Genomic DNA, 16,652 nt, shown 5'->3' with positions numbered 1-16,652 from the left:
GGTTTCTCCTGAATAAGTAACAGAGATGAAGCAGAAAAGGAGGCCAGCCAAACAGGTCAGGTTTCCATACCTATAACAAGATGCTCCATAGGGACACTCGGGTCGGCCATCAGCCTCATCTTGACACGTGACGTGCACACCTCCATAGTCACCATCGCCTGGGTGACTGAAGTGCTGAAAATGGACAGGATTCTTCCTATGACAGGGACAAATATGCTGTCAGAATAAATAATTAATAGGACAGACTAGATTTCTAGATATACTAGAAAAGATAATTAATAGGATATAGCAGGAAACCAAACAATAACACATCTGATTATTCCAGAATGTGAACCAACATGCCACATTGTTAAAAACAAAGCTCATGACATCCAGTCAGTACAGAACTCTCATGGGAGCAAATTTCTGGTGACATGGGGTAGGCCATGAATGTCAATGAACAATTTGAAAGCAGTATTTTATATAGGCTATATATACAATAGGATATATGGGATATATAAAATAAATATAAACATATATAATATAAATATTATAAGCATACATAGTTTCAAAGTGAACACACCTACACGCCCTCAGTCAACATAAAAAACAGAACATTATCAACATTCTAAAAGCCCTGTATGTCCCCTTCTAATCACTAAACCCATTTTGCTACCAAAAGGTAACCCTATCCTGTCATCTGAAACAGTATTTCTCAAACTTTTTGGTCTTTGGGAAAACATTATTAAAACTCCAGAAAATTTTTATTTATGTGCATTATTTACCCTATTAGAAACGAAAAGGGAGAAAGTTTTAAAATATTTATTTTAAAATAACAATAAACCCCTTACATATTATCACAAATAGCACATCTTAAAGTAAATACCTATGTTGAAAAAAAAATTCATGGAGACATTGTCTTATACTTTGGAAATTTCTTTAATGTCTGGCTTTATAGAGGACATCTGGATTCTCATGCCTGCTTCTGCATTTAATCGTTAACACAGACCATGCAGCCGCTGAGAAATTCTACTGTAACTTGTGAGTGAGAAAATCAGTATGAAAAAGACACACATATAGTAAATATTGTTATGAAAATGGCTTTGGCCCAATAGATTTCCTAAAAGCATCTTGGGACCAGGACCACAGGAGTCTCTGAACCATACTTTGAGAAGCAATGTTATAAAATAACAGTATCAGTTTTGTCTGTTCCTGAATTAAAATGGAAATAGATAGTATGTACTTCTTTTTATGCTGGTATGATTATTCCATATTGTTGCATGTAACAATTTTATTACTGCGTAACACTCCATTGTATGAAACTGCTATAATTTATTTGTCCATTTGACTATTAATAGACTTTTGGATTCATTCTAGGTATTGATTTTATAAATAATACTGCCATGAACATTCCACTTTTGGTGTACTGTTGAAAAAATAAATTCACCAAAGTTGTAGGATACAAAAATCGACACTCAAAAACCAGTGAGGTTTCTATACACTTACAATGAACAATTCCAAAAGGAAATTAAGAAAACAATTCAATCTACAATAACATTTAAAAATAAAACATTTAGGAAATAAACTTAATTAAGGAGGTGAAAGACATACACGGGCTTAATTTCCATTAAAAGATTTCATACTTCCTTATTTCAAAATTTATTACAAAACTACAGCTATCAAAACAGTATGGTACTGACACAGAAACAGGCATATAGACAACACGGAAGAGAACAGACAGCCCAGAAATAAATTCTTGCTTATATGGTCAAATGATTTTCAACAAAGGTGCCAAAACTGTTTCAAAAGTAAAGAACTGTCTTTTCAACAAATGGTGTTGAGAAAACTGGATATTCACATGCAAAAGAATGAAGCTGGACCCTTCCCTTACACCCCATTACAAAATTAATTCAAAATGTATCAAAAACCTAAACTAAGACCTAAATTATAAGACTTTCAGAAGAAAACAGGGAGAAAGTGCCATGACGTTGTATTTGTAAAGGCTTCTTGCTAAATGCAAAGGCAAGAAATGTAAAAACAGACAAGTTGGACTACAGAATTAAAATTTTGTGTGCATCTAAGGACACAATTAACAAAGTGAAAGGGCAGCCTACAGAATAGGAGGAAAATATTTGCAATCATGTACCTAATGAAGGGTTAATATCCAGAATATATAAAGAACTCCCACAACTCAATGACGAAAAAATAACTCAATTCAAGAACGGGCAAAGAACTTGAATAGACATTTCTCCAAAGAAGAATGGTCAAGAAGCATATGGAAAGATGTTCAACATCACTAATCTTTAGGGAGATGAAAGTAAAAAATGTAGTGATGTTATCATACCTCACACCTATTAAAATGGCCACTAAAAAAAAAAAAAAAAAAAAAAACCAGAAAATAACAAGTGTTGACAAAGATGTGGAGAGACTGTAACCCTTGTGTTTTGCTGGCAGAAATATAAAATAGTACCATGGCTATTATGGAAAACAGTATGATGGTTCCTCAAAAAATTAGGAATTAACATACGACCCAGCAATTCTACTTCGGGGCATATACCCAAAATAATTGAAAGCAGGATCTCAGAGAGTTATTTGTGTTCACAGCAGCAATATTCACCATAGCCAAGAGATGGAAGCAACTCAAATGTCCACTGACAGAAGAATGGATAAACAAAACATGATATACACATATAATGGAGTATTATTCAGCCTTAAAGAGGAAGGAAATTCTGACACACGCTACAATATGGATGAACCTTGAGGACCGAACAAGTAAAATAAGTCAGTCACTAAATAACAAGTACTGTATTTTTCCAACTTACATAATGTAACTAGAGTAGTCAAAACTGACTTGCTTTAATCTCCAACCACTTCTGGGCTATTTCCATATATGTTAATTTCACAAAAATTTTATATGGAAGTTATTACTGCTTTATATAATCAATATTCAATTTTATTATGCTATTTTCCCTCCCGACTGTGTATACTCCCAAACGAGGCCCCTCCTACTTAGAAATACTGAACTCCGTTTTTCTTGCCGAAGCTCCATGAGACTGCCCAAAGCTCTGCCTGTCCTCAGAGCTCTCGCCTGAAATACTGAAGTATCAGCAAATGTCACAAGGGGGAAACGAGCCTCAAGGTCCTGGCTGCCTCTGATGTTCTCAAACATGGGCGTTCAGCTTTGCTAGCTGTTTTCAGAGGGAGGTTTGATCCTCAATGAGACACTTCACCTTTATCAGAGATGAAAGCCTTATTGTATATACTATTAACTCAGATAATTTATACGACCTTATGTTGATAAAAGCTACAAGTTTTAATAAAGGTATAAATTTCTTATATGCTAAAAAGAGACGTTTCAACTTCTGTCCCATGTTTAAAATCAGTTTACTAATGGAACCATATGCGATTAAACAGAAGAACTATATGAGCCCAAAAGAGTACATCTTTCAAAGAGTTTTTTGGAAGCAGAAGTTTCTACAAAGTTAAATGCTATTTTGTTGTTATTTTGTTTCACACAGGATCGAAATAAGACGTGACTGCTTTAGACAGGTTGCATTTGAAGTGCCTGTGAGACAAGTGCTGATTACCTGGATCTAGAATTCAGTACAGAAATCTGCACTGGAGACACAGACTTGGGAGTCAACAGCATGACAACAAGGGACAGACTATGACTACTCTTGAGGAATAATTTTCTATAACAAGGCAGAACATACAAATAAATCATTAGAGATCAATGATCAGATATTAAATATTAGATCTAATATCAAATATTAGAAACTGTATGAGGCAAAAAGTTGCATAGATTAGGTGATGAGCAATTTGGGGAAGAATGGGCATGTCAGAAAGGAGTTGAATGTGAGCAGGGTCTTGAAGCAGGGCGGGAGTGAGAAAAAGGAGACAGTTTGTCCAAAGGACATACAACAGCCTGACGGCACGGTGCAGCCAAACAATTAACTGGGAGTTCGGGGCCTTCTGCATTAGGCTAAGAAACCCAGCCGTCAGATATTGAAACATTCCGCACGGGAGGGTAATATTGTCAGGTTGGGGTTTTTTTGGTCTTTCTTCTCTTCTTTTTTATCTTTGTTTTTATTTTCTTAGCCAGATCACTCAGGCAACAATGAGGAAGTACTATGAACTTGAAGGAAAGGGTAGAGACTTGGGAGGTTATTCACCTGTCCTGGAGAGACCATGGCATGAGCTAATGCAGTGTCACTGAGGCTGGAGAAAAGACACATGTAAATGATTGTTATGATGTATGTACATAGATACCAAGAACTCAATACAGGCTACTTTTTTCCCTTTGTTACAAACATAAACCTTTTGTTTTCAAGATTTCAGTGGCAAATATTTCCCAGGTATTAAATATGTATATCAAAATTAGTGAAAAAAGTAAAATAACTATTCATAAGCTATGAAGGAGTAACATGTATTATCATCATAAAATACGAATGAAGTCATTATGAACCTGATAAAACATTTAATAAAGACAAATGCCAGGGCTGAACACTGTTATGGACTAAATTGTGTCCCCCCTCCCCCGTCAATTTATACATTGAAGCCCTAACCCCTCCTGTGACTATATTTGGAGACAGGGCCTTTAAAGAGATAATTCAGATTAAACAAGGTCCTAAAGGGAGAGCCTTAATCCAAAGTGACTGGTGTCCCTGTAAGATGAGGAGGACACACGAGGGCTGCATGCACAGAGAAAAGGCCACACGGGGACACAACGAGAAGGCGCCGTCCGCAAGCCAAGAAGACAGACAGCCAGGGCCGCAGGAGAAGCCAAATCTGCCGACGCCCTGATCCTAGGCTCCCAGCTGCTACAACCGTGAGATAAGAAACTCCAGTTGTTAAACCACCCGGGCTGTGGCGTTTTGTTATGGCAGCTCTAGTGAACTAAGTAAGACAACCACCAAGCGGGATTTTTCAAAACCCCAAAGTAACAGAAAGTTTATACACTTCCATTCCACAACTTTCTACATTGTGTTCTACACGTGGAGATAAAGCCCTTGCAAACAGACAAAGTTGGGAATAAATGCATACATTACAGCTGTTGAAATGGAAAAATATGGTTATTCAAGTGTTACCATGGCACTGCATTTTAGAGAGAGAATACGAAATTAGAAAATACGGTGCAATGTAATCAAATGAAGTTCAGTACAGGGGTAACCCATCAACCCAGTTGTCTGAGAAGATATCACGGAGATGCAAAAGCACCACTAGAAAAACATAAAGGAAAATGCACCGGAGTAATAAGATGCTCAAACACAACCTACAATTCTCTTGGCAGTGATACTGCATACAATGACTGTGTATGAAGCCATCTTTCTAGCAGCTACATAAGACATTAAATAAGCAGGTATTCAGGACTGAGTGATTCTGTTTTCAAGCCTGGATTCCCCAGTTCAGATCTTCGCATTGCACAGTATATCAACATACAAAACACCCATAATTCCACACCATATTTTAAAAGCCTCCAGCAGGCTCGCTAGAATGCGTGCTGACAAAGTGCAAACCAGCAGAAACATGGTGACGCTCCTAGCCTTGAGGCCAGTGGGCTTTACCAGGCTTTTAACACTCACAGTTTACACCTACATAGTTACCTACTGTTGAAATAACAGAACTATATGCTACCTGTGATTTCATTTTACCTGTAGCAGTTTGCCCCATACATGCAGGATGTCCGCTTGACCTTGTGTTCCTCAGAGCCATGTGGAACTGCATCGGTTGCCTCTGCTTTTGTGTGCGAAGTTTCAGGACTGCAGGGACCAGAGCTGGACTGAGGATGAGATCTTTGAGACCCATCACGGAAGGACTTGCCCTGGGCACTCGAACGGCTCTCAGAACAGCTCCTCGTCTCGTCATCTTTATTTCGTGTTCCTTTAGTGATGAGTTTATGCTCAGAAGCCTTACCAAGCTCCTCTGTTGGGATTTTGTTTCTCTGTGTACCAGTTTTCACGTTACTCACTTCTGTGCTATGTAACGTGGTTGCAGAACATGACTGTGGCACTTCCTATCAGACAAGTTGGAAAAATAAATAATAAAGCGAGTTTCAAAAGAAATATGTAAATTTTAGCATAAAAGCATGAAACTACAAGATTCATGCAATATACATATTTTAAAACTTTAAGATTCACATTTGAAAGTTATTAAAAATACCATGCACTGTCCTTACAATTTTTTATGTTACTGTAATACTTTATTTCTACCCTTTAAATATAATCATGATTTTTTCCCTATAGCTAAATAATTGCTCCTCCCTCACAGGAAAATTTGCATGAAGCTATGACAGACTTAGAAAATAAACATGATTCCTCTGAAGTAGTATAAACAACAGTTTCAGTTTAACCAATTAAAAGTATTCCGAGTCAAGTAAATATTCTCATTAGCACTGCAAAAACTTTTTAATGCATACTTATTACCAGTACAAAGAATAAGCCTGGTCTCATCCTATTAAAAATAACCTCTTAATTATCCATCCTTCCTGTGGAGCGGAAACATTGCTCAGATAAACCCCAGTCCTCCCAGCAACAATTTCTAGCATGTGATGACAACATACCAGATATACGTCAATGTTCACCCCTACATGTAACTAAGAACTCATGTACGCTGGCTGTCTTCTGGAAAATAGCTGGTTTTACTATTATTTACTATCCAATAGCTCAAATTTCTTGAGAAGATATTAGCATGACTTCTTTTCAACTAATTACTTAGATGTTTTGGTAAGTTTTTTCTTTTTTAAGAAACACAGTATGCAACTTGAAAATGTCATCCAAACTGACAAAAGACCTGGCAGAAAGAACCTAGGTCTAATCATGGCTCTTGCAGAGTAACAGATAACCTAGGGGAAAAGCAATCACGTGGCTACCTCTTGGAGCTGGCCCTCAGCTGGTGGCATTCATGCCACATCCTTCTAACATACACATTCTTTTCTCCCAAGCTGCTCAGCTGCACCCCGATCCCACCTCCCTTTGCTACGGGACCAACTAACACACGCCAGGAACTGGAACTGTGGGGTGGGAACAGAGCAATCCCGACCCGCCTCCCCACCTGGCGGTCCCCCACTGGGTCAACTCGCACCAACTGTCTTTTCCCCTGTAGAGGAAGCAATGGGGTAGGTCAGCAAATCCACTGGCTAAGTTGTCCAATAAAACGTCACTCTCTTACTCCTGTCGGCATCTCGAAACTCCACAATAAATTCTCTTAGAGTCTCTTTAACTTCTTCCCACAAGCACAGCACTATCCCCAGTGTTAAAACCTTCTGGGCTCTCGGTTCTCTCTGCATAAAGCCCGGGGGTGGGAATGTGAGTATGTCTCATACCTTTCAATCAGCCCCACGGGGAAAGGTCTGGTCTCACTGCTGGGGGCTCCTTTCAAACATAAGATACTTATACCAATTAATGTAAGCCCCCAGCTTTGGGCCTCAACAACAGTTTGGGGACAATGGGGTGAAAACAGCCCACTCAGTGTCCTGTCACATTTATTAAAGGGAAAAAAGGGCACACCTAGGGAAATAGTTAAGTAAAGCAGAATACATTCCTACCGTGAAACACTATGCAGAGGCTGAAAAGCATGAGGAAGATCTATGTATATCTAAGGATTTTTAAAATTAAACAACATATACTATGATTTCATCTAGCTTAAAAAAAAATCCCTATATATCTATGTGAGTATTTACTTGTGGAAATCCAAATGAGAAGATTTAAGATGCAAACCAAAACATCAGTAAGGCAATGGGACTGAAGGATGAGGCAAATCAGGATTCTCACTTTTTACCCCATATGCATCTGAATATTCTAACTTTTTACAACAAGCATCTACTATACTACCATTTAAAAATGAAAAACCAAAGGAATGAAATAAAAGAAATGAAATGTAGAGCATCATATTTCAACCTCCTCTACTTCCATGAAATGTAAAGGAGGATTTGGTTGTTTGTTCTGTTTTTCTTTTTAAGTATCTTTACAAGGAATATGTTTAATAGGTCAGTTTATTCCAAAAGAGAAAAGAGTAATCAAGCCACAGATATCAACACTACGGGTCAGGGGTTAATATATTCTAAGAGGTACAAAAGCTGGAATTCATAATGTTCTTTATGGAACTCTATGAAATATTGATATTCAGTAGACCCTTGGCATTCAAGAATTTAACATTTGTGGTTTCAATTATTTATAAACAGTCCCAAAAATCCATTACATGCAGTAATTTGTAAGTTTGCTGAGACATAAATTTGTACTGTGCCAGTTACGAAGCTCATGAGCCAGAGCAAGTCACTGAACTGGCAAATGAGGGAAGAGGAAAGATGCAGGATGCTCTGTACTTGGAAGAAGTAGGGGGAGGCAGAAGCCCTGTAGTTTGCAGCGCCCACATTGTTTATGCCCTAGATTAGATGAAAACAGGAAGAATGAAGTGTGGGAGGCTAGAGATCATGACAGAAGAGGCCAGATCCCTTACATTTTGTAAAATACATGCAAGACACCTCAGGGGATGGAGGAGCATGGAGCTGGTATAAGGTGACCTTGGTGCTTGAAGGTGGCCAGAATGTACTATCAAGGCGATTAAAATCCCCTGTGAACGCCCCAACAAGCCCTCCCCTGTCCCTCAACCACCTGAAGTTCTAATATACTACAAAGGAGAGGATAAAAAAGATCCCCCTAATACAAGTTCAGTGACGTAATTCGTTGTTTCCAAGCTGCACTTGGAAAGACTGACTGTGCTACTAAGTTGCCTTAAGAGCCCTGCATCAATGCCATTAGGACCCACACGGTAAGGACTGAGAAATCCAAAACTCCGGCCCCAACTCCACTCTTGAGCTTCAAACTCAGATATTCAACCACTAGCTAGACATTTCTTCCTCAAACTCAAAACGCCAAAATTGAAGTCCTCCCTCTGTATCATAGTTTTAGCCAACATAACCTATCCACTCATTGTAGCCAGAACTTTCAAAGTCTAACTTTCACTTCTTTCTTTCATTTTTCCGCAGATCTAAGCAACAAGTCCTGCAGTTTGCTTCTTAAATATTGACCTAATTTAACGCCTCTGCAAAGGAAGTTCCCTAGAGGTTCTACTTTGTTGTACTACGTGGATGGTTTGCTTCTTCGCTCTCCTTCTCAAGCCCCCCTCACAGGAAGACAGCATCCACTTGCTAAAGCTTTTAGCTTTAAAGGGACATAAGGTCACCAAAGGAAAACTGCAGTTTGCCCAAACCCAGGTTCGACATTTAGGGCATCTGGTATCAGAACAAAAGCTACACGTAGACCCAGATGTATTCTGTGATGATACTTCACGGTGCCCTAAGTTTCCCCGAGCCCAGAACCAAGTGCCACGGCAAGGTTTTCTCAGGCTAGTTGGTTACTGCCAACATGGAATTCCAGGCTTCTCTCTCTCGTGGGCCAACCTCTGTATGCTTTACCAAACTGCAACAACTGTGTCCCCACCTTTACGGGAAGAATCAAACAACATAGCCTTTATGGCCTTAAAGTTGAGTTTGACGAATCCACCTGCCCTTGGGGACCCCAATTATTAACAGCTTCTCTTTTTTCCTTTTTGTACATGAAAAGGAAGGGAATGCCCTTGGGGTGCTTACCCAAAACCATGGGGACCACCATCAACCCACAGTGTATGACAGGCAGCAACTGGCCCTGTGACACAGGGATCGCCTGCTTACCTTAAAGCCATTATGGCTACTGCGCTTCTCGTTAAGGCGACCAAGAAAACTGTGGGATCCTCCTTAGCGATTTTTGCGCCTCATGCAGTAGAAGCCCCCCTGAACTTCCATCATACTCAACATTTCTCGGCCAGCTGCCTCACCTATGAAGTCCTTCTGTTAAGAGCTCCTCACCTAATTCTCTCATGCTGTAATCACCTTAACCCTGCTACCCTCCTCTCCCTTCTGTCACCAAAGAAGTCGCTTAAGACTGCTTAGCACTGTGCTAATCACCTCCTGACTCCTCATGATGATTTACAGGAAACACCTCTTGGCAACCCTGACTTCTCATGGCTCACTGATGATTCACTATTTAAAAGGTGACGGTGGCAAACACTGTGCTGGGTGTGTTATTGCAACTGCCCTTGACATTGCTGAGGGCACATCTTCACCTTGGCTGCTTTGGTCCGACAGGCTAAATTATATGCTGTCACACGGGCTTGTTCCTTAGCCAAGGGCAAACCTGTCAATATTGATACTGATGGTACATATGTTTTCAGAATAGTTCATGAGTTCGGAATGTTGTGGAAGCAACATGGCTCCCTTACTTCCCACAGAAATAAAATTTTAAATGGTCCTTATGTTCAGGAATTACTGGATACAATACTTTTACCTACCACTGTAGCTATTATTAAGATTCCGGGGCATTCCCAACTTGACTCTCTGGAAGCTAAGGGAAATCACCTTGCTGACATTTCTGCAGGGAACGCTCTGCCCTTAAAGGGGCCAACAGCAGCCACACCACTGCCACGGTCCAAAGGGACGTTTTCCCAAATGATAACTTAGAAAAACTGGCTAGAGAAGCCCAACAACTGGCCTCAGAAAATGAAAAACAAGATTGCAAATTCAAAACCCGTTGGTTAGATAAAAAGAGAAAGCTCTGGTCTGGACCAAGTTACAACCAAGCCTGACTGGAGACTCTAAACTCCCCTCTCCTCACCACAATACGTGCACTATAGCACTGGTCTACTGACAAAATGATAGCATTCCTGAATCGATATTGATGGGGAAACATTAACAAGGCCACCAAAGGTGTCTACCTCACTTGCCCTACTTGTCCCAAATACAAGCCAGGGAAGCCTGTTTGTACTGCTCCCAATTTAAACGGCCTAACGCACCACTCAAGGGCTGGCAGATGGATTTCATATAACTTGTTCTGTCTCATGGATATAAGTATGTTTTATTAGTGGTCTGTATGTTTTTACATACAAATAGGCTTCCCTTGCAGACAGGCTGCTGCTGCTTCTGTGTTAAAGTCCTTTTAGAAAAGATTATCCCTACCTGAGGAACACCTCTCAAACTTCACGGTGATCAAGGAACACATTTTATTGACTGAGCATGCCAACAAGTCTATGCTGCCTGGCCAGTTTTACAACACGTTCACTGTGCTTACCACCCTCAGTCTTCTGGTTTAGCTGAATGCACTAATGGTGTTATTATAACTCAATTGGCAAAATTTGTTAAGGCCCTCCAAACACCTCGGCCAAATGCATTGTCATTGATCTTTCTAAATCTCAGATCCACCCCTTTTGGAATGCATAAGCTCTCACCCTTTAAGACACTCACAGGATGCTCAGTGCACTTGGCTCTTGCCTCTTTTGACTCACAAGCGATAAAGGAAGAGACACTCCAATATTGCAAAGGCCTAATTCCTTCATTTAAAATAACCACGTTTTGACTAGAGCAATCTTTTCACAGTATATTCTCAGGAGATGATGAACTGAAACGTCACATCTGGCAACCCGGATATTTCATCTATTGGAAAACACCTCCAGAAGAATTCTCTTCAACCTTGCTAGAAAGGCCCCTATCAGGTACGGCTAACCAACCCTTGTGCTACCAAACTCTAAGGAATAGACTCTTGGATTCATGTGACACACCTAAAAAATGCACCAAACCCTGACTGGACCTGCATATCATCTGATGACCTGAAAGTAAAGATGTCCCATAACTGACGCAGATGATATCTGATGACACAGCTTTCCCAAGATATCCAGACCAGGCCCATTGGAAGTTTGTCTGCCAAACCTTTGATGATGACGTAACACTTCAGATGCTCTCTAATCTCTACAGTCTTGATAACATACAGACTTTAGACTAAAAAATGCCTGAAAGTTCTTCCTCCTACCCCTCCTCAGACTTGAATGTGACTACAATAAGTTTCCAATCTGTGCACTTTCCCACCAATGTGAGACACCATACCCAGGAAAGGTCCCTCCTGGCATGAAGGTACAAAGCCACTAAAACAAGAAAATATGACTCTTGATCAGCAATGCTTTCAGAGAATGACCTTGATCAAAAGGGGGAAATGTAAAAGATTAATAAACAGAAACCTCAATTAAATAGTCAAGAGACAAGAAGGCAGAGCTCTCATGCTCTGTGATGACAGCAGAGCACAACAGGAAGAAGAAAGACTCCTCTTCTTTCCTGGCAAAAACTCAGCCAATGAAAAATCATGGACTCTACTACCGCCCTCCCAACTTCCTTTTCCCCTCTATAAAAGCATTTTCCTTCCCTTGCCATGAGGAACTTGCACGTGGCTCACCCATGACTGCAGACTCGGAATTGCAATTCTCTGCTGATCCCAAATAAACACATCTTTGCTGGAGAAATATCTGGAAGTCTATTTGCTTTAAGTCAGCAATATGTTTAGAGGGTAGAAGATATTAGGGCTCAAAGTTATATAAAACAATTTTATCTTAAGTTTTTATGGCCAACATATATGAGTCAGAATACATTTTGTTTTCATTTATTAAACTTGACTCCATAAGTAAGCAAAGGAGCTGAGTGTATCGTGACTAGACCCCACTTCTCTAGCTGGAAGAAAGGAAGCAGAATCTTCCCTAAATGGACAGGAGGCAGGAGTGAGAGGAGTACTGTAAAAGGACTGACTCTCTGGGCCAGCTGCTGGCATTTCAATCAATCCAGTGCATCCTATTCTAAAACCAATCCTACTCCTCTGGCTCTCGCTGAGATTAAAAAGCTGGGGACCCACAGAGCTTAGCCATAGGTTTACAAGGATCATGAAAACTGTCATCTAAAGTCACCCCTCTCCTGAAATGAAGAACACTTGATCTTTCACCCAAGGGCCATCTCTCCCTCTCTCTCTTTTTAACCTTCTCTCTCTCTCTCTCTAAATGCACCCAATAAATGGAATTTACTTGCTTTAAGTACCCAGTATCGAAGAATGCTCAAGTCAATCAAACCATAGCAAAGAAAAGATTTACAAACACCGCAAGTTAGCCCAGAAGCAATCCTGCAAAAGGCTGTCAGGAACTACCCATCAGTTCTTCTCTTCATACGTATCAAGAAAAAGGTAGTGACAGGCAGTCTGAGAATGGCCAACAGAATAGAAGAAACCAGGTTTTCAAAATGGAGATACCAAATTATGACTGGAGTCAGGTGGTTTCCACCCTTTTCCAGTCCGAAAATTTCTAAATTAAATAGCCTTATTTTCTACAATGCAAATACTATAAAAAAAAAAAAACAAAAAAAAAAAACAAAAAAAAACACCCGGGCTAGTTTTTATTTTGATAAACTCAATAATAAAAAGCAGTTTTGGTTTTCTCCTTCACGTATACAGCATATAATTATTTCTAACTAGAACACTTGATGAAGAAAATAAACAATCAAGTAACGAATTTTTAAAACTCACCTTGGATGGGATGACAGACTCTTCCTGACCAGCATTTTTACACTTTTTCCCTGCGTCTTCTTCTGCTGATGTACCTTCTGAATTTCCTGATGAAATAGATAGCTTTCTTCCTTGCTGTGTTATGTTTACTTGGGTTTTATCTTTGCAGATTCCTTCTTTTCCACTTTCCTGGATTACGTTATTATCTGACACATATACAAGTATATACACATAAAAAAAAAAAAAGAAAAAAATTATCTCCTGTACGTTTAAATGTCAATAATCTGAACCAAAAACAAAAGGAAGAAGAAAAGAAAAGATGGAAGGAAAGAAAAAGGGATGAGGAAAACTAAAGTTCTATTTATATTAAGGCCAACCTGAAAATGCACATTTGCAAATCTCAAAAAGTACTAAGCAGCACCACGGCCAAGAGCTCCTGCCCGGGAGTCACCCAGGCCAAGATGCTGACGTGGGCAGGCCCCATCCTTTAACAGTTTCATCTCACCTCTCTGAACTTTGGCTTCATCATCTAGAAAAAGGGAGTTACAATCATAACTCATGGAGTTATCAGGAGAAGTAAATGAGGTGAGATATATATAAACTATCAGAGCGCCACATGCATCTTAGCTATCATGTATGTTCTTTTTAATTTTAACACTGAATTTCTCTAACAGAGAACCTGACACATAGCGACCCAACGAGTTTTACATATCCATTGAGCCCCAAACATCCACAGTGAGGAATGCAACTTCAGTTATCTTAGATATAGATTGAGAACCCAAAATAACCAGAAAGGGAGAGCAATCTATAAAATTTACTGATAAAGACAACAAGTCTCTTGGAAATGTTAGCCCTCTTGATTGTGGTGGTGGTTTCATGGGTGTAGACATCTATTAAAATTCACCAAACTGTGCATCTGAAATATGTGTGATTTACTGTACAGGAATCATACCACAATAAAGGTGTTAAAAAACAAAACAAAATTAAAAACAGAAAGCAAGTCTTAACAATGGGCACTACATCCCATATACGTAAGGTTCAACATAGTGGGGACAATTAGGTCAGTATCATATTTTGTTAACAAATTCATGAACAAATTTCTAATCAGAAAAGAAAAAAGATGTACTTATTTTAAGAGAAAAATCTTCATTGTTAGTTGTCTTTTTCCCCTACCTCATAAGGGCAGAGACTTTCTGTGCCTTGTTCACTGTTCCCAACTTGTGCCTCCAGTATCTAGAGCTGAGCCTAACATAAAACTCGTGCTCAATGAATATGCCTGAGTAAATGAACTGTGAGCACAAACAGAAACTGTCCGCAGATCCCCCTGAGAGCCTGGATGCCTGGATACAGGTATGTAAGGCCATCCGTAGTCACCATCCTAATGCTCTAAAGCCAGGGTTAGCAAACTTTTTCTGTAAAAAGTCAGACTAAGTATTTTAAGCACTGTGGGCCACATAATATTTGTCACAACTACCCAACTCTGCCTTTGTGGTGTGAAAGCAGCCACAGACAATACATACATGGATGAGAATGGCTGTGCTCCAATAAAATGTTCTTTATAGAAGCAGGCAGTGTGCTGAATTTGGCTTATGGGCTGTAATTGGCTCAGAGCTGTTCTAAAGGATATTCAAATGGCCTGAAATCATACTCCTTTATTAAGTTCAGTAAAGAAATACTAATAGAACACTGTCCATATTATTAAACAGGAAGAAAATCACTGAACCGATCTAAAAATAATGTATTATTAAAGGGAACTTATGAATAAACTATCTAATAACTAAACTTGGCCTCACTTACTTAAAACTTCATTTTAAATATAGATTAGGAAATATTTCATATCATCTTAGAAACTGTCAGAAATAAGACTAAAAAGGGCTGACTGTACAGCTTGGTGAAGCAAATGACCAAATGCTACAACAGTTATGAGTTAGCTGAACCAAGGAAAATAATCAACTATGATATTGCTTATTAAGCTAAGACCTAAAAAACTGTAAGTTAAATAAGACACAGCTTTTGCCCAAATGGCAGTTTACCACATTCCAAGTGTCACACATGTATATAAAATTCTAAAATTAAATATATATATATTTAAAATATTAAATTCTTTAAAATTCCAAATTATCTACTACAAATATTCGTTCTGGGGACCAGTTAATTTCTCTTTGCATAAGGCATTTTGATATTGTTAAAATGCTCTTCACAAAGTATATATAAAATAAATAACTGGCTCAGAAAAATCTTTATATCTGGCATATAAAATATTTTTCTAAATCCAAGATAAGTACAGTTAAATAACAGAAGTAGAAAAAAAAATTAGCTATTAGAACAAATCACTTTATTTCCAGCAATTACATTTGAATTGCATTTACTTGCATGAGCTACCACACCAGTACTATATGAATGCTAGCTCAACTACATGCATAGACGTCGCTAAAATCACATCCATGCAATCTTGTCCTCCAAAGAAACCACTCCTAACAGTTACATTAGCAATGTGATGAAACAGACTTGCACTCATAGTAAACAATTTCACGGTTACCGGAAGAAAGGGGATGGAAAGGGATAAATCGGGGAGTTTGAGATTTGCAAAGGTTAACCACTATATATAAAAATGGCTAAAAAACAGATTTCTTCTGTATAGCACAGGGAACTACATTCAATATCTTGTAATAACCTTTAATAAGAAAGAAAATGAACATGAATATATGTATATATATGCATGACTGGGACATTATGCTGTATGCCAGAAATTGACACATTGTAACTGACTATACGTCAATTAAAAAAAACAAAAAAGAAACAAACAAATTTGATGTGTATCCTTCTTAACTTTTTCCTAAGTTTAAGCAAATATATCTACAAATGCATAAACACACACAGGGCTAAAAGTATACATGTTACTATTTCTGTGGGATAAATATCTAGAATTGTAATTTCTGGATCAAAATGTATTGTATATTTAAAGATTTAACAGATTTTTGGCAAATAACTTTAAAAGGCTATACCAGCTTACAGTTCCACCAGCCATGTTTGATGATACCTATTTCTGTCAGTACTGGATATTATCAATTGCTTAGATTTTGAAGAGTTTAATGAATAAAAACTAATATCTGGTTGTTTAAATTTACATGTTCCTATCTGATAATAGTCCTATATTTATTGGCTATTTATATTTATTCTTCTGTGGTATATAATATACAATACCCAAAATTTCTACTGAGTTCTACTTTCTTTTATATTACTAAGTAGACAATTATTAAAAATCTTCTATTTCATAACCAAGACAAATAATATATCCCAGTATATTGTTTGTCAGTCTGCTATCTGCCTCTG

At 38.6% G+C, this 16,652-nt stretch overlaps 1 protein-coding gene across 6 annotated transcripts in view; it reads right to left on the bottom strand.

Moving 5' to 3' along the window:
• Positions 1-16,652, bottom strand: part of APLF (aprataxin and PNKP like factor) — an 80,595-nt gene that overhangs the window by 34,481 nt on the left and 29,462 nt on the right. For all 6 annotated transcript variants that reach the window (XM_032497712.1, XM_032497710.1, XM_032497713.1 and 3 more), the window contains exons 6-8: positions 13,341-13,525; positions 5,631-5,992; positions 71-196 (exon numbers count right to left, since the gene is read on the bottom strand). In XM_032497712.1, coding sequence (XP_032353603.1) covers positions 71-196; positions 5,631-5,992; positions 13,341-13,525 — 673 coding nt within the window. The remainder of the gene's footprint in view (positions 1-70; positions 197-5,630; positions 5,993-13,340; positions 13,526-16,652) is intronic.

This window comes from Camelus ferus, chromosome 15 (assembly GCF_009834535.1).
Source record: "Camelus ferus isolate YT-003-E chromosome 15, BCGSAC_Cfer_1.0, whole genome shotgun sequence".
NCBI classification, from domain to species: Eukaryota; Metazoa; Chordata; class Mammalia; order Artiodactyla; family Camelidae; genus Camelus; species Camelus ferus.
This window is presented reverse-complemented; position numbering and strand designations above follow the sequence as displayed.